Source organism: Leptodactylus fuscus, chromosome 10 (genome assembly GCF_031893055.1).
Source record: "Leptodactylus fuscus isolate aLepFus1 chromosome 10, aLepFus1.hap2, whole genome shotgun sequence".
Lineage (NCBI taxonomy): Eukaryota > Metazoa > Chordata > Amphibia > Anura > Leptodactylidae > Leptodactylus > Leptodactylus fuscus.
In genome coordinates this window covers 88,530,275-88,556,753 of record NC_134274.1, presented here as the reverse complement: position 1 = coordinate 88,556,753, position 26,479 = coordinate 88,530,275, and the positions used below count along the sequence as shown (strand labels likewise).

General features: G+C 45.8%; 2 protein-coding genes across 2 annotated transcripts in view; one reads left to right on the top strand and one right to left on the bottom strand.

Annotated features, from left to right (window-relative positions):
- Nucleotides 1–403: 403 nt before the first annotated feature.
- Nucleotides 404–18,340, top strand: LOC142183438 (calcium-binding protein 2-like). Its single transcript, XM_075258521.1, has 6 exons — nt 404–763; nt 1,366–1,396; nt 11,209–11,352; nt 12,529–12,638; nt 17,185–17,332; nt 18,203–18,340. The coding sequence occupies exons 1-6, from the start codon at nt 464–466 to the stop codon at nt 18,229–18,231; spliced, it is 762 nt and encodes a 253-aa protein (XP_075114622.1). The 5' UTR covers nt 404–463; the 3' UTR covers nt 18,232–18,340.
- A 14-nt stretch (nt 18,341–18,354) lies between these two features.
- Nucleotides 18,355–26,479, bottom strand: part of TMEM134 (transmembrane protein 134) — a 32,628-nt gene continuing 24,503 nt past the window's right edge. Inside the window, exon 8 of the mRNA XM_075258523.1 lies at nt 18,355–18,672. Within this exon, the coding sequence (XP_075114624.1) occupies nt 18,590–18,672 (83 nt within the window). The 3' untranslated portion in view covers nt 18,355–18,589. The remainder of the gene's footprint in view (nt 18,673–26,479) is intronic.

The window sequence follows — 26,479 nt, the reverse complement described above, 5'->3', positions numbered from 1 at the left end:
CTCCCCCGCGCACCCGTCCGCTTCCCCTGCGCATGCGCGGTATCGCTGAGCCAGTTTCTTCACCGTGCCGCACCGAAGCCCGCCATTCCCATCCACACACGGCATCCGGTACCTGGCCACGGCACACAACGTCCCCCGCCAGTGCTACACATACCCCTGCCTAACCACCTCCCCTCCACCACTGCCTAGGATCCAGAACTTCTGGGTTACAAGTTCGGCTGCTCTAGACCCGACTCTAGTGTGGACTTGCACCATGAGGACTACAATCCGTGGACCTAGTGACATGGCGCGGCTGTTCTCTATAGGAATAACAAGGTGCTGGTCACGTGGCCCATCCCTAATCTCTCTAAACTCTTTTACGTGGCTCAGAACAAGTTGATGTTATTAGATTACTGCTAATCCTGTGTGTGCTTTACTGGTCTGAACAACGCTCTCCCAGGAAGAGTCCTCCAGAAAGCGTCTTATGTCTCACAGCACCGGAGCCAAGACCTCCAGCACCCCCGAGAAGGACGTGGCAAAGGGCCACACTGGAGCCAGAAGTAAGGGTGGAGGAGAAGCCACGGGCAAGAAGGGAGCAACAGGGAGCCACGAAGGAGACCACAGGGCTGGAGGAGGCCATCATGAGAAGAAGAGCCCTCACCATGGCCACGATGACAGACACCACGCCACGGGGAAAGGTCACCACAAGGGGAAGAGGACGAGCGACACCCAGAGTATCACCACAAAGACGTATTCTCCATTCCTAAACGCGCTCTTCAGCAAGGTGAGTGACCTCTAGGCTGAGGACTGGACTGGAAGCTCCTGCCCCGGCCACCACTTACCATGTGTGGTCTACAATACTGGGGTCGCATGTTGTTAAGTGATGTTTGGGCGCCACAGACTCGTGGCCCAGTACTGATTGCTACCACTGCATCTCCTACGACCCTGGTAAAGTTTGCCCAAGAGTCCTAAGTGGACCCTGGTGAGAGGCGACGCTCTGTAGTCACTCTCCGCCCCGACTCTATGGACGACCCTTTAGAAGTTTTAGGATTTTTCTCCACCCCATTAGATGTGTCAGTGTCCTGCAGTGCAGATGTCACAAAGACTCGTCCTTCCCAGCAGATCAGAAAGAGATTCTGATGTCCCAATCGTAGAGAAGTGCCCCAGGAACTTCCAGACATAAACCAATGACTAAGGTGACGGGAGGGTCACTGTTTATTCTGGAACAGCGCCGTATTAGTCCATAGGCCGTGTATGGTATTGCAGTTTGGAGATGCTACAGGTGTAGACATGTCATCCATAGATGTTTTATACAACGTGGTGCTAGGACGTATACTACTCTAAAGTGACCTCTCCCTAATGTTCTCCTCTCTTTTTACCCTGCAGGAAAGGGATTTGGCCCCGGAAGAAATGGACGGTGAGTCTGAACTAGAGAAGCTTATGATTAACCTGTTATGTAACCCCGGGGGTCTGCGGAGAGTCTCAGTATGTGCTTAATACCGTGATCCCTAGTAAGACGGAGAGAGGTCAGAGGTCAAGACCGGGACATTGATAGATAGATAGGTTACTGTCACCAGAACCAGCATATCACCCCAGCCCTGCAGATAAATAGGTTACTGTCACCAGACCCAGCATATCACCCCAGCCCTGCAGATAGATAGGTTACTGTCACCAGAACCAGCATATCACCCCAGCCCTGCAGATAGATAGGTTACTGTCACCAGACCCAGCATATCACCCCAGCCCTGCAGATAGATAGGTTACTGTCACCAGAACCAGCATATCACCCCATCCCTGCAGATAGATAGGTTACTGTCACCAGAACCAGCATATCACCCCATCCCTGCAGATAGATAGGTTACTGTCACCAGACCCAGCATATCACCCCAGCCCTGCAGATAGATAGGTTACTGTCACCAGAACCAGCCTATCACCCCAGCACTGCAGATAGATAAGTTACTGTCACCAGAACCAGCATATCACCCCATCCCTGCAGATAGATAGGTTACTGTCACCAGACCCAGCATATCACCCCAGCCCTGCAGATAGATAGGTTACTGTCACCAGACCCAGCATATCACCCCAGCCCTGCAGATAGATAGGTTACTGTCACCAGACCCAGCACATCACCCCAGCCCTGCAGATAGATAGGTTACTGTCACCAGAACCAGCATATCACCCCAGCCCTGCAGATAGATAGGTTACTGTCACCAGACCCAGCATATCCCCCCAGCCCTGCAGATAGATAGGTTACTGTCACCAGAACCAGCATATCACCCCAGCTCTGCAGATAGATAGGTTACTGTCACCAGTAATAGCATATCACCCCAGCCCTGCAGATAGATAGGTTACTGTCACCAGACCCAGCATATCCCCCCAGCCCTGCAGATAGATAGGTTACTGTCACCAGAACCAGCATATCACCCCAGCCCTGCAGATAGATAGGTTACTGTCACCAGACCCAGCATATCACCCCAATACTGCAGATAGATAGGTTACTGTCACCAGAACCAGCATATCACCCCAGCCCTGCAGATAGATAGGTTACTGTCACCAGTAATAGCATATCACCCCAGTCCTGCAGATAGATAGGTTACTGTCACCAGACCCAGCATATCACCCCAGCCCTGCAGATAGATAGGTTACTGTCACCAGAACCAGCATATCACCCCAGCCCTGCAGATAGATAGGTTACTGTCACCAGAACCAGCCTATCACCCCAGCACTGCAGATAGATAGGTTACTGTCACCAGAACCAGCATATCACCTCAGTCCTGCAGATAGATAGGTTACTGTCACCAGAACCAGCCTATCACCCCAGCACTGCAGATAGATAGGTTACTGTCACCAGAACCAGCATATCACCCCATCCCTGCAGATAGATAGGTTACTGTCACCAGACCCAGCATATCACCCCAGCCCTGCAGATAGATAGGTTACTGTCACCAGAACCAGCCTATCACCCCAGCACTGCAGATAGATAGGTTACTGTCACCAGAACCAGCATATCACCCCATCCCTGCAGATAGATAGGTTACTGTCACCAGACCCAGCATATCACCCCAGCCCTGCAGATAGATAGGTTACTGTCACCAGACCCAGCATATCACCCCAGCCCTGCAGATAGATAGGTTACTGTCACCAGACCCAGCACATCACCCCAGCCCTGCAGATAGATAGGTTACTGTCACCAGAACCAGCATATCACCCCAGCCCTGCAGATAGATAGGTTACTGTCACCAGACCCAGCATATCCCCCCAGCCCTGCAGATAGATAGGTTACTGTCACCAGAACCAGCATATCACCCCAGCTCTGCAGATAGATAGGTTACTGTCACCAGTAATAGCATATCACCCCAGCCCTGCAGATAGATAGGTTACTGTCACCAGACCCAGCATATCCCCCCAGCCCTGCAGATAGATAGGTTACTGTCACCAGAACCAGCATATCACCCCAGCCCTGCAGATAGATAGGTTACTGTCACCAGACCCAGCATATCACCCCAATACTGCAGATAGATAGGTTACTGTCACCAGAACCAGCATATCACCCCAGCCCTGCAGATAGATAGGTTACTGTCACCAGACCCAGCATATCACCCCAGTCCTGCAGATAGATAGGTTACTGTCACCAGTAATAGCATATCACCCCAGTCCTGCAGATAGATAGGTTACTGTCACCAGACCCAGCATATCACCCCAGCCCTGCAGATAGATAGGTTACTGTCACCAGAACCAGTATATCACCCCAGCCCTGCAGATAGATAGGTTACTGTCACCAGACCCAGCATATCACCCCAGTCCTGCAGATAGATAGGTTACTGTCACCAGTAATAGCATATCACCCCAGCCCTGCAGATAGATAGGTTACTGTCACCAGTAATAGCATATCACCCCAGTCCTGCAGATAGATAGGTTACTGTCACCAGACCCAGCATATCACCCCAGCCCTGCAGATAGATAGGTTACTGTCACCAGACCCAGCATATCACCCCAGCCCTGCAGATAGATAGGTTACTGTCACCAGAACCAGCATATCACCCCAGCCCTGCAGATAGATAGGTTACTGTCACCATAACCTGCATATCACCCCAGCCCTGCAGATAGATAGGTTACTGTCACCAGAACCAGCATATCACCCCAGCCCTGCAGATAGATAGGTTACTGTCACCAGAACCAGCATATCACCCCAGCCCTGCAGATAGATAGGTTACTGTCACCAGAACCAGCATATCACCCCCATCCATGCAGATAGATAGGTTACTGTCACCAGAACCAGCATATCACCCCCATCCATGCAGATAGATAGGTTACTGTCACCAGACCCAGCATATCACCCCAGCCCTGCAGATAGATAGGTTACAGTCACCAGACCCCAGCATATTACCCCAGCCCTGCAGATAGATAGGTTACTGTCACCAGAACCAGCATATCACCCCAGCCCTGCAGATAGATAGGTTACAGTCACCAGACCCCAGCATATCACCCCAGCCCTGCAGATAGATAGGTTACAGTCACCAGACCCCAGCATATCACCCCAGCCCTGCAGATAGATAGGTTACTGTCACCAGACCCAGCATATCACCCCAGCCCTGCAGATAGATAGGTTACTGTCACCAGAACCGGCATATCACCCCAGCCCTGCAGATAGATAGGTTACTGTCACCAGAACCAGCATATCACCCCAGCCCTGCAGATAGATAGGTTACTGTCACCAGAACCAGCATATCACCCCAGCCCTGCAGATAGATAGGTTACTGTCACCAGAACCAGCATATCACCCCAGCCCTGCAGATAGATAGGTTACTGTCACCAGAACCAGCATATCACCCCAGCCCTGCAGATAGATAGGTTACTGTCACCAGACTCAGCATATCACCCCAGTCCTGCAGATAGATAGGTTACTGTCACCAGAACCAGCCTATCACCCCAGCACTGCAGATAGATAGGTTACTGTCACCAGAACCAGCATATCACCCCATCCCTGCAGATAGATAGGTTACTGTCACCAGACCCAGCATATCACCCCAGCCCTGCAGATAGATAGGTTACTGTCACCAGACCCAGCATATCACCCCAGCCCTGCAGATAGATAGGTTACTGTCACCAGACCCAGCATATCACCCCAGCCCTGCAGATAGATAGGTTACTGTCACCAGACCCAGCACATCACCCCAGCCCTGCAGATAGATAGGTTACTGTCACCAGAACCAGCATATCACCCCAGCCCTGCAGATAGATAGGTTACTGTCACCAGACCCAGCATATCCCCCCAGCCCTGCAGATAGATAGGTTACTGTCACCAGAACCAGCATATCACCCCAGCTCTGCAGATAGATAGGTTACTGTCACCAGTAATAGCATATCACCCCAGCCCTGCAGATAGATAGGTTACTGTCACCAGACCCAGCATATCCCCCCAGCCCTGCAGATAGATAGGTTACTGTCACCAGAACCAGCATATCACCCCAGCCCTGCAGATAGATAGGTTACTGTCACCAGACCCAGCATATCACCCCAATACTGCAGATAGATAGGTTACTGTCACCAGAACCAGCATATCACCCCAGCCCTGCAGATAGATAGGTTACTGTCACCAGTAATAGCATATCACCCCAGTCCTGCAGATAGATAGGTTACTGTCACCAGACCCAGCATATCACCCCAGCCCTGCAGATAGATAGGTTACTGTCACCAGAACCAGTATATCACCCCAGCCCTGCAGATAGATAGGTTACTGTCACCAGACCCAGCATATCACCCCAGTCCTGCAGATAGATAGGTTACTGTCACCAGTAATAGCATATCACCCCAGCCCTGCAGATAGATAGGTTACTATCACCAGTAATAGCATATCACCCCAGTCCTGCAGATAGATAGGTTACTGTCACCAGAACCAGCATATCACCCCAGCCCTGCAGATAGATAGGTTACTGTCACCAGACCCAGCATATCACCCCAGCCCTGCAGATAGATAGGTTACTGTCACCAGAACCAGCATATCACCCCAGCCCTGCAGATAGATAGGTTACTGTCACCAGAACCAGCATATCACCCCAGCCCTGCAGATAGATAGGTTACTGTCACCATAACCTGCATATCACCCCAGCCCTGCAGATAGATAGGTTACTGTCACCATAACCTGCATATCACCCCAGCCCTGCAGATAGATAGGTTACTGTCACCAGAACCAGCATATCACCCCGGCCCTGCAGATAGATAGGTTACTGTCACCAGAACCAGCATATCACCCCAGCCCTGCAGATAGATAGGTTACTGTCACCAGAACCAGCATATCACCCCCATCCATGCAGATAGATAGGTTACTGTCACCAGAACCAGCATATCACCCCCATCCATGCAGATAGATAGGTTACTGTCACCAGAACCAGCATATCACCCCAGCCCTGCAGATAGATAGGTTACTGTCACCAGAACCAGCATATCACCCCAGCCCTGCAGATAGATAGGTTACTGTCACCAGAACCAGCATATCACCCCAGCCCTGCAGATAGATAGGTTACTGTCACCAGACCCAGCATATCACCCCAGCCCTGCAGATAGATAGGTTACTGTCACCAGAACCAGTATATCACCCCAGCCCTGCAGATAGATAGGTTACTGTCACCAGAACCGGCATATCACCCCAGTCCTGCAGATAGATAGGTTACTGTCACCAGAACCGGCATATCACCCCAGCCCTGCAGATAGATAGGTTACTGTCACCAGACCCAGCATATCACCCCAGCCCTGCAGATAGATAGGTTACTGTCACCAGACCCCAGCATATTACCCCAGCCCTGCAGATAGATAGGTTACTGTCACCAGACCCAGCATATCACCCCAGCCCTGCAGATAGATAGGTTACTGTCACCAGAACCAGCATATCACCCCAGCCCTGCAGATAGATAGGTTACTGTCACCAGACCCAGCATATCACCCCAGCCCTGCAGATAGATAGGTTACTGTCACCAGAACCAGTATATCACCCCAGCCCTGCAGATAGATAGGTTACTGTCACCAGAACCGGCATATCACCCCAGTCCTGCAGATAGATAGGTTACTGTCACCAGAACCGGCATATCACCCCAGCCCTGCAGATAGATAGGTTACTGTCACCAGACCCAGCATATCACCCCAGCCCTGCAGATAGATAGGTTACTGTCACCAGACCCCAGCATATTACCCCAGCCCTGCAGATAGATAGGTTACTGTCACCAGAACCAGCATATCACCCCAGCCCTGCAGATAGATAGGTTACTGTCACCAGACCCAGCATATCACCCCAGTCCTGCAGATAGATAGGTTACTGTCACCAGACCCAGCATATCACCCCAGCCCTGCAGATAGATAGGTTACTGTCACCAGACCCAGCATATCACCCCAGTCCTGCAGATAGATAGGTTACTGTCACCAGACCCAGCATATCACCCCAGCCCTGCAGATAGATAGGTTACTGTCACCAGACCCAGCATATCACCCCAGCCCTGCAGATAGATAGGTTACTGTCACCAGAACCAGCATATCACCCCAGCCCTGCAGATAGATAGGTTACTGTCACCAGAACCAGCATATCACCCCAGCCCTGCAGATAGATAGGTTACTGTCACCAGACCCAGCATATCCCCCAGCCCTGCAGATAGATAGGTTACTGTCACCAGAACCAGCATATCACCCCAGCCCTGCAGATAGATAGGCTACTGTCACCAGACCCAGCATATCACCCCAGTTCTGCAGATAGATAGGTTACTGTCACCAGAACCAGCATATCACCCCAGCCCTGCAGATAGATAGGTTACTGTCACCAGAACCAGCATATCACCCCAGTCCTGCAGATAGATAGGTTACTGTCACCAGAACCAGCATATCACCCCAGCCCTGCAGATAGATAGGTTACTGTCACCAGAACCAGCATATCACCCCAGTCCTGCAGATAGATAGGTTACTGTCACCAGACCCAGCATATCACCCCAGCCCTGCAGATAGATAGGTTACTGTCACCAGTAATAGCATATCACCCCAGTCCTGCAGATAGATAGGTTACTGTCACCAGACCCAGCACATCACCCCAGTCCTGCAGATAGATAGGTTACTGTCACCAGAACCAGTATATCACCCCAGCCCTGCAGATAGATAGGTTACTGTCACCAGAACCAGTATATCACCCCAGCCCTGCAGATAGATAGGTTACTGTCACCAGACCCAGCATATCACCCCAGCCCTGCAGATAGATAGGTTACTGTCACCAGAACCAGCATATCACCCCAGCCCTGCAGATAGATAGGTTACTGTCACCAGAACCAGTATATCACCCCAGCCCTGCAGATAGATAGGTTACTGTCACCAGACCCAGCATATCACCCCAGCCCTGCAGATAGATAGGTTACTGTCACCAGAACCAGCATATCACCCCAGCCCTGCAGATAGATAGGTTACTGTCACCAGACCCAGCATATCACTCCAGCCCTGCAGATAGATAGGTTACTGTCACCAGAACCAGCATATCACCCCAGCCCTGCAGATAGATAGGTTACTGTCACCACAACCAGCATATCACCCCAGTCCTGCAGATAGATAGGTTATAGTGTCACCAGAACCAGCATATCACCCCAGTCCTGCAGATAGATAGGTTACTGTCACCAGAACCAGCATATCACCCCAGCCCTGCAGATAGATAGGTTACTGTCACCAGACCCAGCATATCACTCCAGCCCTGCAGATAGATAGGTTACTGTCACCAGAACCAGCATATCACCCCAGCCCTGCAGATAGATAGGTTACTGTCACCAGACCCAGCATATCACCCCAGCCCTGCAGATAGATAGGTTACTGTCACCAGAACCAGCATATCACCCCAGCCCTGCAGATAGATAGGTTATAGTGTCACCAGAACCAGCATATTACCCCAGTCCTGCAGATAGATAGGTTACTGTCACCACAACCAGCATATCACCCCAGTCCTGCAGATAGATAGGTTACTGTCAGCAGAACCAGCATATCACCCCAGCCCTGCAGATAGATAGGTTACTGTCACCAGACCCAGCATATCACCCCAGCCCTGCAGATAGATAGGTTACTGTTATCAGACCCAGCATATCACCCCAGCCCTGCAGATAGATAGGTTACTGTCACCAGAACCAGCATATCACCCCAGCCCTGCAGAAAGATAGGTTACTGTCACCAGACCCAGCATATCACCCCAGCCCTGCAGATAGATAGGTTACTGTCACCAGAACCAGCATATCACCCCAGCCCTGCAGATAGATAGGTTACTGTCACCAGAACCAGCATATCACCCCAGTCCTGCAGATAGATAGGTTACTGTCACCAGACCCAGCATATCACCCCAGCCCTGCAGATAGATAGGTTACTGTCACCAGACCCAGCATATCACCCCAGCCCTGCAGATAGATAGGTTATTGTGTCACCAGACCCAGCATATCACCCCAGCCCTGCAGATAGATAGGTTACTGTCACCAGACCCAGCATATCACCCCAGCCCTGCAGATAGATAGGTTACTGTCACCACAACCAGCATATCACCCCAGCCCTGCAGATAGATAGGTTATAGTGTCACCAGACCCAGCATATCACCCCAGCCCTGCAGATAGATAGGTTACTGTCACCACAACCAGCATATCACCCCAGTCCTGCAGATAGATAGGTTACTGTCACCACAACCAGCATATCACCCCAGTCCTGCAGATAGATAGGTTACTGTCACCACAACCAGCATATCACCCCAGTCCTGCAGATAGATAGGTTACTGTCACCAGAACCAGCATATCACCCCAGCCCTGCAGATAGATAGGTTACTGTCACCAGACCCAGCCTATCACCCCAGTCCTGCAGATAGATAGGTTACTGTCACCAGAACCAGCATATCCCCCCAGCCCTGCAGATAGATAGGTTACTGTCACCAGACCCAGCATGTCACCCCAGCCCTGCAGATAGATAGGTTACTGTCACCAGACCCAGCATGTCACCCCAGCCCTGCAGATAGATAGGTTACTGTCACCAGACCCAGCATATCACCCCAGCCCTGCAGATAGATAGGTTACTGTCACTATACCCAGCATATCACCCCAGCCCTGCAGATAGATAGGTTACTGTCACCAGACCCAGCATATCACCCCAGCCCTACAGATAGATAGGTTACTGTCACCAGAACCAGTATATCACCCCAGCCCTGCAGATAGATAGGTTACTGTCACCAGACCCAGCATATCACCCCAGCCCTGCAGATAGATAGGTTACTGTCACTATACCCAGCATATCACCCCAGCCCTGCAGATAGATAGGTTACTGTCACCAGACCCAGCATATCACCCCAGCCCTGCAGATAGATAGGTTACTGTCACCAGAACCAGTATATCACCCCAGCCCTGCAGATAGATAGGTTACTGTCACCAGACCCAGCATATCACCCCAGCCCTGCAGATAGATAGGTTACTGTCACCAGACCCAGCATATCACCCCAGCCTGCAGATAGATAGGTTACTGTCACCAGAACCCAGCATATCAGGTTTTTACCTATTTGCTATGTGGCGAACAAAATATGTTAAGTTTACTCTGTGAGTCTGTCCGAGGTGTAACTTCCTGAGCCCCAATGGAAACTCTATATTCGGGCTCGTACCTACTCTCTGTCATTAGGAATAGTGGTGTAATTGATATGGTAGAATAACCTTTCGGGCCCTTTATGGTCCAGGGCTTACTACCCTCTGCTCTCTCTATACCCCCCTATAGTTAGGCCCCTGGGGTCCGGACTGTCACAGTTCTCTATATAAGTTGTATTTCGGCCACCCTATTATTCCGAGTCCTATAACACGTTTCCTCAGTGGGACTTTATGAGGGCTTGTTTTTTGCCTGATGGTTTGTACTTTTTATTGACATCGTTTTGGGTACAAAAGACTCTTTGATCCTTTTTATCTCCAGTTTTCCATTAATTAGTAATTCTGGCCTTGCTTTTTAACATTATTTTTGCGCAAAATTTTTAAACATTTGAATCAATAACTGAATAAATTTTAAAAATTTTATCATAAGTTAATTTCTGCATGAAAACCAATCTGCATTATGTGCATGAGTAACAGGTAATCGGCCGGGTCAGGGTCGTTGCACCTTGACGGCCCTTTTCTCCGTGTGCCGGACCCCGGGAGTCGTCTTCATGTATCTTGCATTCGGTTCGTGACTTTCTGTCTCCTCTCTTCCCATACTCGTCGCTTCTCTCAGAATTACACGCCGCCTTCCTGGAGTTTGACGCTGATCAGGATGGATACATTGGATACAAGGAGCTGGGCGAGTGCATGAGGACCATGGGGTATATGCCAACCGAAATGGAACTGATTGAGATCTCTCAGCATATAAAGATGAGGAGTGAGTGCCCTGCTTTATTATTTCTGCCCCCTACAGGCCAATATAGGTAACAGCGTAGTCAGGGACTAGTATACAGTATAAGACTGGATAGATGGGGACATAGATACATTTTTGAATACTTTTTGTTCCCAGTAACAGCGCCCCCCTGGCTTTCAGGCGGTGTGCAGTATTGCAGTCCAGACTGGAATATTCTACCCCACCACACACGGCTCATGGTCAGGAATACAAAGTGACTATTTCTGGACACGTCACATGTGCTGCAACCTGAGAAAAGTGAAGTCCCCGATCAATTAGCAATTACCGGGGATTAAGAGCTTTAGCTGCGGAATTAGCGCAATCATCAGATTTAGCTCCGCACTGGGGACAAGCGCCAATAATCTCATTCACTGGGATAGACCTTTAGGAATTGGCGGAATCTCACATACCCCCCCTCCCCCCCCGAGGGTGCAAACTGGGACAGAAAAGTCCTAAATCCACAACATCTTACACAATTGTATTCCTCTGGATTATACGACACGCCAGGACGCCCTTAAAGGGAAGGTGTCATCAAGAATTATTATGTCACTAATCTAATCTGTACTTTAAAAAAAAGTACTGAATCCTGCAATTTGCACTCTGGCCACTAAGCCTAAGGTCCCATGCACAAAACCAAGTATCTGAATGGGGATCCGATCCACTAATTACAGATCAGGTGCTATAGAACAGGAATCATGAGAGATTTGGCAATTTGCAGGGGTTTTCTTTGCAGCAGTCACCTCATTTATATCACAGACAGGATCACCATAGAAGATAACACCTCTGTAGATAACACCTTATCACCTGTCACAGCTTAGCTCCTCCCCCTCCCAGCACTGAGCATGTCTACAAAACTTTCCCGTAGACCCTAATGAGTCGGATCCAGTCTATAATGCCTGTGCGTCAAAACAGCTGATCGGGATGGGGTCTGGGTTTTGGACCCCCCCCCCATCAATGTCCTCATCACATGACCATGGTCAGACCTTTATCCACTAGAGGTAACAGACTATTCCCGTATTGGGGCGGTTACACTTGTTGGTGTATTAGTAGTGGGCGTGCTCAGCAGTCTCCACATCTCGGCCCCTATATACCCGGAGCTGTATACAGTGCTGTATAAGGTGTCGCCTCCTCCTAACCTTCTCACGTGTCACTTCTTTATAGTGGGCGGTCGAGTGGACTTTGAAGATTTCGTCGAACTGATCGGACCGAAGATGCTGGCGGAGACGGAGAATATGGTGGGCGTGCGAGAGCTGAAGATCGCCTTTAGAGAAGTGAGAAGACCTCGCGCCTCGTCACCAGAAAACTCCTAATGCCCCCATTACCTGCAACCCGAGAACAGGGGTGTAAACCCGCCAAACTGTATGGAAATTGGGGCACATACCAAAAAAATGGGGTTGATTTTTTTTCTCATTTTCGGACATCCCGGAGTCTTCCATATGGGGAACCAAAGTTGTGCTCAGAGAGGGAACCTGTTAAACAAAAAAAAAAACTGCACTACTGTGGTCTGGGGAGGGGACCGTTAAATATGTATGGAGACGCTCACGTAGACTTAGTTATGGATGTAGTGAGCGCCTCCCTAAGGTGACCAAGGCAGGTGCGCTATGTGCAGCATTATTTATTGGAGAACTGGCTGTATTGTATATAGGGTGACTTTGCTTGCGGTATTATTTATTGTGGAACTTTCCTGGCAGTATTTATTCCGGGGTCACGGGTGCCGTATAGTTTATTGGAAAATTTTGCTCGTAGCGAATCTATGGGGTCACTATTGTCACTGACAGTATTGTTTTTAAGGGGAAATCTGCTGGTCCAGTTTGTCATGTACTCTGGTTGCAGTATTTTTTATGGGGTCATGCTGCTAGCAGTATTATTTATTGGGAAATCTGCTGGCAGTATTATTTATACGGTCACTCAGCTTGCAGTGTTACTTATTGCAGCTCTTTGCTGGCGTTTTTTTTATAGGTCGCTCTTCGTGCAGTATTATTTATTGGGGAATCTTCTGGTGGAATTTTTATAGGTCGCTCTTCGTGCAGTATTATTTATTGGGGAATCTTCTGGTAATATTTTTATAGGTCGCTCTTCGTGCAGTATTATTTATTGGGGAATCTTCTGGTAGTATTTTTATAGGCCACTCTTAGTGCAGTATTATTTATGCGGTCACTCAGCTTGCAGTGTTACTTATTGCAGATCTTTGCTGGTGGTAGTTTTATAGGGCACTCTTCATGCAGTATTATTTATTGGGAGATCTGTTGGCAGTATTATTTATGCGGTCACTCAGCTTGCAGTGTTACTTATTGCGGCAGTAATTTTATAGGGCACTCTTCGTGCAGTATTATTTATTGGGAGATCTTCTGGCAGTATTATTTATGCTGTCACTCAGCTTGCAGTGTTACTTATTGCGGATCTTTGCTGGCAGTAGTTTTATAGGTCGCTCTTCGTGCAGTATTATTTATTGGGGAATCTTCTGGTAGTATTTTTATAGGGCACTCTTCGTGCAGTATTATTTATTGGGGAATCTTCTGGTAGTATTTTTATAGGGCACTCTTCGTGCAGTATTATTTATTGGGGAATCTTCTGGTAGTATTTTTATAGGTCGCTCTTCGTGCAGTATTATTTATTGGGGAATCTTCTGGTAGTATTTTTATAGGTCGCTCTTCGTGCAGTATTATTTATTGGGGAATCTTCTGGTGGAATTTTTATAGGTCGCTCTTCGTGCAGTATTATTTATTGAGAACTCTGCTGGTAGTATTTTTATAGGGCACTCTTCGTGCAGTATTATTTATTGGGGAATCTTCTGGTAGTATTTTTATAGGTCGCTCTTCGTGCAGTATTATTTATTGGGGAATCTTCTGGTAGTATTTTTATAGGTCGCTCTTCATGCGGTATTATTTATTGGGGAATCTTCTGGTAGTATTTTTATAGGTCGCTCTTCGTGCAGTATTATTTATTGGGGAATCTTCTGGTAGTATTTTTATAGGTCGCTCTTCGTGCAGTATTATTTATTGGGGAATCTTCTGGTAGTATTTTTATAGGGCACTCTTCGTGCAGTATTATTTATTGGGGAATCTTCTGGTGGAATTTTTATAGGTCGCTCTTCGTGCAGTATTATTTATTGAGAACTCTGCTGGTAGTATTTTTATAGGTCGCTCTTCGTGCAGTATTATTTATTGGGGAATCTTCTGGTAGTATTTTTATAGGGCACTCTTCGTGCAGTATTATTTATTGGGGAATCTTCTGGTAGTATTTTTATAGGGCACTCTTCGTGCAGTATTATTTATTGGGGAATCTTCTGGTAGTATTTTTATAGGCCACTCTTAGTGCAGTATTATTTATTGGGGAATCTTCTGGTAGTATTTTTATAGGCCACTCTTAGTGCAGTATTATTTATGCGGTCACTCAGCTTGCAGTGTTACTTATTGCAGATCTTTGCTGGCGGTAGTTTTATAGGGCACTCTTCATGCAGTATTATTTATTGGGAGATCTGTTGGCAGTATTATTTATGCGGTCACTCAGCTTGCAGTGTTACTTATTGCGGCAGTAATTTTATAGGGCACTCTTCGTGCAGTATTATTTATTGGGAGATCTTCTGGCAGTATTATTTATGCTGTCACTCAGCTTGCAGTGTTACTTATTGCGGATCTTTGCTGGCAGTAGTTTTATAGGTCGCTCTTCGTGCAGTATTATTTATTGGGGAATCTTCTGGTAGTATTTTTATAGGGCACTCTTCGTGCAGTATTATTTATTGGGGAATCTTCTGGTAGTATTTTTATAGGGCACTCTTCGTGCAGTATTATTTATTGGGGAATCTTCTGGTGGAATTTTTATAGGGCACTCTTCATGCGGTATTATTTATTGGGGAATCTTCTGGTAGTATTTTTATAGGCCACTCTTAGTGCAGTATTATTTATGCGGTCACTCAGCTTGCAGTGTTACTTATTGCAGATCTTTGCTGGCGGTAGTTTTATAGGGCACTCTTCATGCAGTATTATTTATTGGGAGATCTGTTGGCAGTATTATTTATGCGGTCACTCAGCTTGCAGTGTTACTTATTGCGGCAGTAATTTTATAGGGCACTCTTCGTGCAGTATTATTTATTGGGAGATTTTCTGGCAGTATTATTTATGCTGTCACTCAGCTTGCAGTGTTACTTATTGCGGATCTTTGCTGGCAGTAGTTTTATAGGTCGCTCTTCGTGCAGTATTATTTATTGGGGAATCTTCTGGTAGTATTTTTAGAGGTCGCTCTTCGTGCAGTATTATTTATTGAGGACTCTACTGGTAGTATTTTTATAGGGCACTCTTCATGCAGTATTATTTATACGGTCACTCAGCTTGCAGTGTTACTTATTGCAGCTCTTTGCTGGCGTTTTTTTTATAGGGCACTCTTCGTGCAGTATTATTTATTGGGGAAACTTCTGGTAGTATTTTTATAGGGCACTCTTCGTGCAGTATTATTTATTGGGGAATCTTCTGGTAGTATTTTTATAGGGCACTCTTCGTGCAGTATTATTTATTGGGGAATCTTCTGGTGGAATTTTTATAGGGCACTCTTCATGCGGTATTATTTATTGGGGAATCTTCTGGTGGAATTTTTATAGGGCACTCTTCATGCGGTATTATTTATTGGGGAATCTTCTGGTAGTATTTTTATAGGCCACTCTTAGTGCAGTATTATTTATGCGGTCACTCAGCTTGCAGTGTTACTTATTGCGGCAGTAATTTTATAGGGCACTCTTCGTGCAGTATTATTTATTGGGAGATCTGTTGGCAGTATTATTTATGCGGTCACTCAGCTTGCAGTGTTACTTATTGCGGCAGTAATTTTATAGGGCACTCTTTGTGCAGTATTATTTATTGGGAGATCTTCTGGCAGTATTATTTATGCTGTCACTCAGCTTGCAGTGTTACTTATTGCGGATCTTTGCTGGCAGTAGTTTTATAGGTCGCTCTTCGTGCAGTATTATTTATTGGGGAATCTTCTGGTAGTATTTTTAGAGGTCGCTCTTCGTGCAGTATTATTTATTGAGGAATCTACTGGTAGTATTTTTATAGGGCACTCTTAGTGCAGTATTATTTATGCGGTCACTCAGCTTGCAGTGTTACTTATTGCAGATCTTTGCTGGCGGTAGTTTTATAGGGCACTCTTCATGCAGTATTATTTATTGGGAGATCTGTTGGCAGTATTATTTATGCGGTCACTCAGCTTGCAGTGTTACTTATTGCGGCAGTAATTTTATAGGGCACTCTTCGTGCAGTATTATTTATTGGGAGATCTTCTGGCAGTATTATTTATGTGGTCACTCAGCTTGCAGTGTTACTTATTGCGGCAGTAATTTTATAGGGCACTCTTCGTGCAGTATTATTTATTGAGGACTCTACTGGTAGTATTTTTATAGGGCACTCTTCATGCAGTATTATTTATGCGGTCACTGAACGTGCAGTGTTACTTATTGCGGCAGTAATTTTATAGAGCACTCTTCGTGCAGTATTATTTATTGAGGACTCTATTGGTAGTATTTTTTATGGGGTTGTGCAGATATACCGGACACTACACCTCACACTCTAATGAATAAATCTAGACAGAGATCCAACCTATGAAATCACTCTCATTACACTAGAACAGGGCATGGATGAGATTTCGGCACCACTCTTAGCCGTTGGATGGGTCGGGCCTTGCAGTTCAGCCTCATTCAAGCACATGCTGCAATACCAGACACAGCCTACAGACCAGAGTGGCGCTATGTTGATCCTGATCTCCATCTATTTCGGTGCCGCGACTCTCCACGAGTTTTTGTCTTAACACTTTCTCTTTGTCTCCCAGTTTGATATGAACGGTGACGGCCATATCAGCGGCCTAGAGATGCGAGACGCCGCCCAGAGTTTCTTAGGAGAACCGCTGAATCCCAGTGAAGTCCAGGAGATTATTCACGACGTAGACCTGAACGGGGATGGAAGAGTTGACTTTGATGGTGAGGATTGTATATTCCAGGGGGCCCCGGGGCTGCACTTGCCGGGCCTTGGACAATTGTCTTGTGGACGGTTCCCATGTGTGTAGAGTATTTCTAGATTGGGTGGAAAAAAAAGCCGCTAGACTCCGCCCCTAAGAGACGCGACCTTTTCTAGTATCACCCGCCGTACGGTAAAAGTGATGCCGGAAGCGTGAGCACTTGGGCGACCAGATGTCGCTTTCTTGGCTGCGTCTCCCTTTGCGAGTCGGAGCCTCCATTTCTGAGATATGCAAATGAGGTCTTTGGAGCAACGAGGCCACTATTGCTTACCTGTTTGGAGCAATGACAACACCCTCGCTACTCCAAAGTTCGAACAGGGGGGTTCACTAACTTACCCCACCCCCAATGTTGACCCGATCACATGACCTGTGTAAGAACAGCGGACACGTCTCCTTGTGGTTTCCTTTCTTTATTAAAAACATCTAGAAGAAGTGACAGGTATAACGTAGTGATCTGGACTCGTGGCCCCGCAGCCCACACCGGCCCCCTAGGACTACAGTGCAGTCACGGGCGAGTCCATCATATCTCCTACATGTCCCCCTGCCTTGACCGGAGAGATTGAGGTTCAAAGGACTTGTCAGGCAATAAAAACAAGGCTCCGCTTTTTTTTTTTTCTAGAAACAGCGCCACCCTTTGGTATAGGCTGTGCCTGGTATTACAGCTTATCACCATACGAGAGAATTCTGCAATACCAGACATAGTCCATGGACAGGAGTGGCGCTGTTAACCCCCTACACGACACGGTGAAGGGCACCCTGAGCAATGCCGAGCTCCTCCGATGCTGAGGTCACTCCTGACAATGTCCGTCGCTCTTTCCTTTCTTTCTTTCAGAGTTTGTCATGATGCTGTCGTCTAGATAAGTGATGAAGGTGACACGAAAGCTCCGGCCGTGCGCCCGCCCTGCGCTGACTGTGCATTCTCAGTAATACAATTAAAGTGCATCCAATTTTGTAGTAAAATCTTTCCATGTTTTCATAAATCCATTAAACAAACTATTAAATAAAAGCAGAATCCTGCACGTGTGTCACAGACGTGTCCGCTCCAGAGGTCACACATCGCTCCGTCCTTCCATGGTGGCGAGACATCGAGAGAGGCGGCGGCGGCGGACACGGCCTCAGCTCTGCCCCGAGTAGTCCATTCCCAGTGTCCCAGAGTCCGTAGTGGTTTCCATAGTGTTTTGGCATTCAGTGTCTTGAAAGTCAGAAGTTTGTGGGAGAATCACTTGTCAAAATACGGGAGGTAGAAAAACTGGAAACCGTGACGGCCCCTCACAGCACAGTATATAAATATCACATGGTAGACTGAAAGGAGAGAGGAAACCGTCAGCAGCCTGGCCAAAAGCAGGTCCTCTACCCCACTGACTACAGGACTATCTGGTTACACCGTAAGAGGTTACTCCGCCCGACTCACTATTCTGCAGTCACTGTGTACATACATTACATTACTTATCCTGTATTATACCCCAGAGCTGCGCTCACTATTCTGCTGGTACAGTCCCTGTGTACATACATTACATTACTTATCCTGTATTATACCCCAGAGCTGCGCTCACTATTCTGCTGGTACAGTCACTGTGTACATATATTACATTACTTATCCTGTATTATACTCCAGAGCTGCGCTCACTATTCTGCTGGTACAGTCACTGTGTACATACATTACATTACTTATCCTGTATTATACTCCAGAGCTGCACTCACTATTCTGCTGGTACAGTCACTGTGTACATATATTACATTACTTATCCTGTATTATACTCCAGAGCTGCGCTCACTATTCTGCTGGTACAGTCACTGTGTACATATATTACATTACTTATCCTGTATTATACTCCAGAGCTGCGCTCACTATTCTGCTGGTACAGTCACTGTGTACATACATTACATTACTTATCCTGTATTATACCCCAGAGCTGCGCTCACTATTCTGCTGGTACAGTCCCTGTGTACATACATTACATTACTTATCCTGTATTATACCCCAGAGCTGCGCTCACTATTCTGCTGGTACAGTCACTGTGTACATACATTACATTACTTATCCTGTATTATACTCCAGAGCTGCGCTCACTATTCTGCTGGTACAGTCACTGTGTACATACATTACATTACTTATCCTGTATTATACCCCAGAGCTGCGCTCACTATTCTGCTGGTACAGTCACTGTGTACATATATTACATTACTTATCCTGTATTATACTCCAGAGCTGCGCTCACTATTCTGCTGGTGCAGTCACTGTGTACATACATTACATTACTTATCCTGTATTATACTCCAGAGCTGCGCTCACTATTCTGCTGGTGCAGTCACTGTGTACATACATTACATTACTTATCCTGTATTATACTCCAGAGCTACGCTCACTATTCTGCTGGTGCAGTCACTGTGTACATACATTACATTACTTATCCTGTATTATACCCCAGAACTGCGCTCACTATTCTGCTGGTACAGTCACTGTGTACATATATTACATTACTTATCCTGTATTATACTCCAGAGCTGCGCTCACTATTCTGCTAGTACAGTCACTGTGTACATACATTACATTACTTATCCTGTATTATACTCCAGAGCTGCACTCACTATTCTGCAGTCACTGTGTACATACATTACATTACTTATCCTGTATTATACCCCAGAGCTGCGCTCACTATTCTGCTGGTACAGTCCCTGTATACATACATTACATTACTTATCCTGTATTATACCCCAGAGCTGCGCTCACTATTCTGCTGGTACAGTCACTGTGTACATACATTACATTACTTATCCTGTATTATACCCCAGAGCTGCGCTCACTATTCTGCTGGTACAGTCACTGTGTACATACATTACATTACTTATCCTGTATTATACCCCAGAGCTGCGCTCACTATTCTGCTGGTACAGTCACTGTGTACATACATTACATTACTTATCCTGTATTATACTCCAGAGCTGCGCTCACTATTCTGCTGGTGCAGTCACTGTGTACATACATTACATTACTTATCCTGTATTATACTCCAGAGCTACGCTCACTATTCTGCTGGTGCAGTCACTGTGTACATACATTACATTACTTATCCTGTATTATACCCCAGAGCTGCGCTCACTATTCTGCTGGTACAGTCACTGTGTACATATATTACATTACTTATCCTGTATTATACTCCAGAGCTGCGCTCACTATTCTGCTAGTACAGTCACTGTGTACATACATTACATTACTTATCCTGTATTATACCCCAGAGCTGCGCTCACTATTCTGCTGGTACAGTCCCTGTGTACATACATTACATTACTTATCCTGTATTATACCCCAGAGCTGCGCTCACTATTCTGCTGGTACAGTCACTGTGTACATACATTACATTACTTATCCTGTATTATACCCCAGAGCTGCGCTCACTATTCTGCTGGTACAGTCACTGTGTACATATATTACATTACTTATCCTGTATTATACTCCAGAGCTGCGCTCACTATTCTGCTGGTGCAGTCACTGTGTACATACATTACATTACTTATCCTGTATTATACCCCAGAGCTGCGCTCACTATTCTGCTGGTACAGTCACTGTGTACATATATTACATTACTTATCCTGTATTATACTCCAGAGCTGCGCTCACTATTCTGCTAGTACAGTCACTGTGTACATACATTACATTACTTATCCTGTATTATACTCCAGAGCTGCACTCACTATTCTGCAGTCACTGTGTACATACATTACATTACTTATCCTGTATTATACCCCAGAGCTGCGCTCACTATTCTGCTGGTACAGTCCCTGTGTACATACATTACATTACTTATCCTGTATTATACCCCAGAGCTGCGCTCACTATTCTGCTGGTACAGTCACTGTGTACATACATTACATTACTTATCCTGTATTATACCCCAGAGCTGCGCTCACTATTCTGCTGGTACAGTCACTGTGTACATATATTACATTACTTATCCTGTATTATACTCCAGAGCTGCGCTCACTATTCTGCTGGTGCAGTCACTGTGTACATACATTACATTACTTATCCTGTATTATACTCCAGAGCTACGCTCACTATTCTGCTGGTGCAGTCACTGTGTACATACATTACATTACTTATCCTGTATTATACCCCAGAGCTGCGCTCACTATTCTGCTGGTACAGTCACTGTGTACATATATTACATTACTTATCCTGTATTATACTCCAGAGCTGCGCTCACTATTCTGCTGGTGCAGTCACTGTGTACATACATTACATTACTTATCCTGTATTATACTCCAGAGCTGCGCTCACTATTCTGCTGGTACAGTCCCTGTGTACATACATTACATTACTTATCCTGTATTATACTCCAGAGCTGCGCTCACTATTCTGCTGGTACCGTCACTGTGTACATACATTACATTACTTATCCTGTATTATACTCCAGAGCTGCGCTCACTATTCTGCTGGTACAGTCACTGTGTACATACATTACATTACTTATCCTGTATTATACTCCAGAGCTGCACTCACTATTCTGCTGGTACAGTCACTGTGTACATATATTACATTACTTATCCTGTATTATACTCCAGAGCTGCGCTCACTATTCTGCTGGTGCAATCACTGTGTACATACATTACATTACTTATCCTGTATTATACTCCAGAGCTGCACTCACTATTCTGCTGGTACAGTCACTGTGTACATATATTACATTACTTATCCTGTATTATACTCCAGAGCTGCGCTCACTATTCTGCTGGTACAGTCACTGTGTACATACATTACATTACTTATCCTGTATTATACTCCAGAGCTGCGCTCACTATTCTGCTGGTGCAATCACTGTGTACATACATTACATTACTTATCCTGTATTATACTCCAGAGCTGCGCTCACTATTCTGCTGGTACAGTCCCTGTGTACATACATTACATTACTTATCCTGTATTATACTCCAGAGCTGCGCTCACTATTCTGCTGGTACAGTCACTGTGTACATACATTACATTACTTATCCTGTATTATACTCCAGAGCTGCGCTCACTATTCTGCTGGTACAGTCACTGTGTACATACATTACATTACTTATCCTGTATTATACTCCAGAGCTGCGCTCACTATTCTGCTGGTGCAGTCACTGTGTACATACATTACATTACTTATCCTGTATTATACTCCAGAGCTGCGCTCACTATTCTGCTGATGCAGTCACTGTGTACATACATTACATTACTTATCCTGTATTATACTCCAGAGCTGCGCTCACTATTCTGCTGGTACAGTCACTGTGTACATACATTACTTATCCTGTATTATACTCCAGAGCTGCGCTCACTATTCTGCTGGTACAGTCACTGTGTACATACATTACATTACTTATCCTTTATTATACTCCAGAGCTGCGCTCACTATTCTGCTGGTACAGTCACTGTGTACATACATTACATTACTTATCCTGTATTATACTCCAGAGCTGCGCTCACTATTCTGCTGGTACAGTCACTGTGTACATACATTACATTACTTATCCTGTATTATACTCCAGAGCTGCGCTCACTATACTGCTGGTCACTGTGTACATACATTACATTACTTATCCTGTATTATACTCCAGAGCTGCGCTCACTATTCTGCTGGTACAGTCACTGTGTACATACATTACATTACTTATCCTGTATTATACTCCAGAGCTGCGCTCACTATACTGCTGGTCACTGTGTACATACATTACATTACTTATCCTGTATTATACTCCAGAGCTGCGCTCACTATTCTGCTAGTACAGTCACTGTGTACATACATTACATTACTTATCCTGTATTATACCCCCGAGCTGCGCTCACTATTCTGCTGCTGCAGTCACTGTGTACATACATTACATTACTTATCCTGTACTATACTCCAGAGCTGCGCTCACTATTCTGCTGGTGCAGTCACTGTGTACATACATTACATTACTTATCCTGTATTATACTCCAGAGCTGCGCTCACTATACTGCTGGTCACTGTGTACATACATTACATTACTTATCCTGTATTATACTGCAGAGCTGCGCTCACTATACTGCTGGTCACTGTGTACATACATTACATTACTTATCCTGTATTATACTCCAGAGCTGCGCTCACTATACTGCTGGTCACTGTGTACATACATTACATTACTTATCCTGTATTATACTCCAGAGCTGCGCTCACTATACTGCTGGTCACTGTGTACATACATTACATTACTTATCTTGTATTATACTCCAGAGCTGCGCTCACTATTCTGTTGGTAAAGTCACTGTGTACATACATTATATTACTTATCCTGTATTATACTCCAGAGCAGCGCTCACTATTCTGCTGGTGCAGTCACTGTGTACATACATTACATTACTTATCCTGTATTATACTCCAGAGCTGCGCTCACTATTCTGCTGGTGCAGTCACTGTGTACATACATTACATTACTTATCCTGTATTATACTGCAGAGCTGCGCTCACTATACTGCTGGTCACTGTGTACATACATTACATTACTTATCCTGTATTATACTCCAGAGCTGCGCTCACTATACTGCTGGTCACTGTGTACATACATTACATTACTTATCCTGTATTATACTCCAGAGCTGCGCTCACTATACTGCTGGTCACTGTGTACATACATTACATTACTTATCTTGTATTATACTCCAGAGCTGCGCTCACTATTCTGTTGGTAAAGTCACTGTGTACATACATTATATTACTTATCCTGTATTATACTCCAGAGCAGCGCTCACTATTCTGCTGGTGCAGTCACTGTGTACATACATTACATTACTTATCCTGTATTATACTCCAGAGCTGCGCTCACTATTCTGCTGGTGCAGTCACTGTGTACATACATTACATTACTTATCCTGTATTATACTCCAGAGCTGCACTCACTATTCTGCTGGTACAGTCACTGTGTACATACATTACATTACTTATCCTGTATTATACCCCAGAGCTGCGCTCACTATTCTGCTGGTGCAGTCACTGTGTACATACATTACATTACTTATCCTGTATTATACTCCAGAGCTGCGCTCACTATTCTGCTGGTGCAGTCACTGTGTACATACATTACATTACTTATCCTGTATTATACTCCAGAGCTGCGCTCACTATTCTGCTGGTACAGTCACTGTGTACATACATTACATTACTTATCCTGTATTATACTCCAGAGCTGCGCTCACTATTCTGCTGGTGCAGTCACTGTGTACATACATTACATTACTTATCCTGTATTATACCCCAGAGCTGCGCTCACTATTCTGCTGGTGCAGTCACTGTGTACATACATTACATTACTTATCCTGTATTATACCCCAGAGCTGCGCTCACTATTCTGCTGGTGCAGTCACTGTGTACATACATTACATTACTTATCCTGTATTATACTCCAGAGCTGCGCTCACTATTCTGCTGGTACAGTCACTGTGTACATACATTACATTACTTATCCTGTATTATACTCCAGAGCTGCGCTCACTATTCTGCTGGTACAGTCACTGTGTACATACATTACATTACTTATCCTGTATTATACTGCAGAGCTGCGCTCACTATTCTGCTGGTGCAGTCACTGTGTACATACATTACATTACTTATCCTGTATTATACTCCAGAGCTGCGCTCACTATTCTGCTAGTACAGTCACTGTGTACATACATTACATTACTTATCCTGTATTATACTCCAGAGCTGCGCTCACTATTCTGCTGGTGCAGTCACTGTGTACATTACATTACTTATCCTGTATTATACTCCAGAGCTGCGCTCACTATTCTGCTGGTACAGTCACTGTGTACATACATTACATTACTTATCCTGTATTATACCCCAGAGCTGCGCTCACTATTCTGCTGGTGCAGTCACTGTGTACATACATTACATTACTTATCCAGTATTATACTCCAGAGCTGCGCTCACTAGTTTGCTGGTGCAGTCACTGTGTACATACATTACATTACTTATCCTGTATTATACTGCAGAGCTGCGCTCACTATTCTGCTGGTACAGTCACTGTGTACATACATTACATTACTTATCCTGTATTATACCCCAGAGCTGCGCTCACTATTCTGCTGGTGCAGACACTGTGTACATACATTACATTACTTATCCTGTATTATACTCCAGAGCTGCGCTCACTATTCTGCTGGTCACTGTGTACATACATTACATTACTTATCCTGTATTATACTCCAGAGCTGCGCTCACTATTCTGCTGGTACAGTCACTGTGTACATACATTACATTACTTATCCTGTATTATACCCCAGAGCTGCGCTCACTATTCTGTTGGTACAGTCACTGTGTACATACATTACTTATCCTGTATTATACTCCAGAGCTGCGCTCACTATTCTGCTGGTACAGTCACTGTGTACATACATTACATTACTTATCCTGTATTATACCCCAGAGCTGCACTCACTATTCTGCTGGTACAGTCACTGTGTACATACATTACATTACTTATCCTGTATTATACTCCAGAGCTGCGCTCACTATTCTGCTGGTACAGTCACTGTGTACATACATTACATTACTTATCCTGTATTATACTCCAGAGCTGCGCTCACTATTCTGCTGGTACAGTCACTGTGTACATACATTACATTACTTATCCTGTATTATACCCCCGAGCTGCGCTCACTATTCTGCTGGTGCAGTCACTGTGTACATACATTACATTACTTATCCTGTACTATACTCCAGAGCTGCGCTCACTATTCTGCTGGTGCAGTCACTGTGTACATACATCACATTACTTATCCTGTATTATACTCCGGAGCTGCGCTCACTATTCTGCTGGTGCAGTCACTATGTACATAAATTACATTAATTATCCAGTATTATACTCCAGAGCTGCGCTCACTATTCTGCTGGTACAGTCACTGTGTACATACATTACATTACTTATCCTGTATTATACCCCCGAGCTGCGCTCACTATTCTGCTGGTGCAGTCACTGTGTACATACATTACATTACTTATCCTGTATTATACCCCCGAGCTGCGCTCACTATTCTGCTGGTGCAGTCACTGTGTACATACATTACATTACTTATCCTGTATTATACTCCAGAGCTGCGCTCACTATTCTGCTG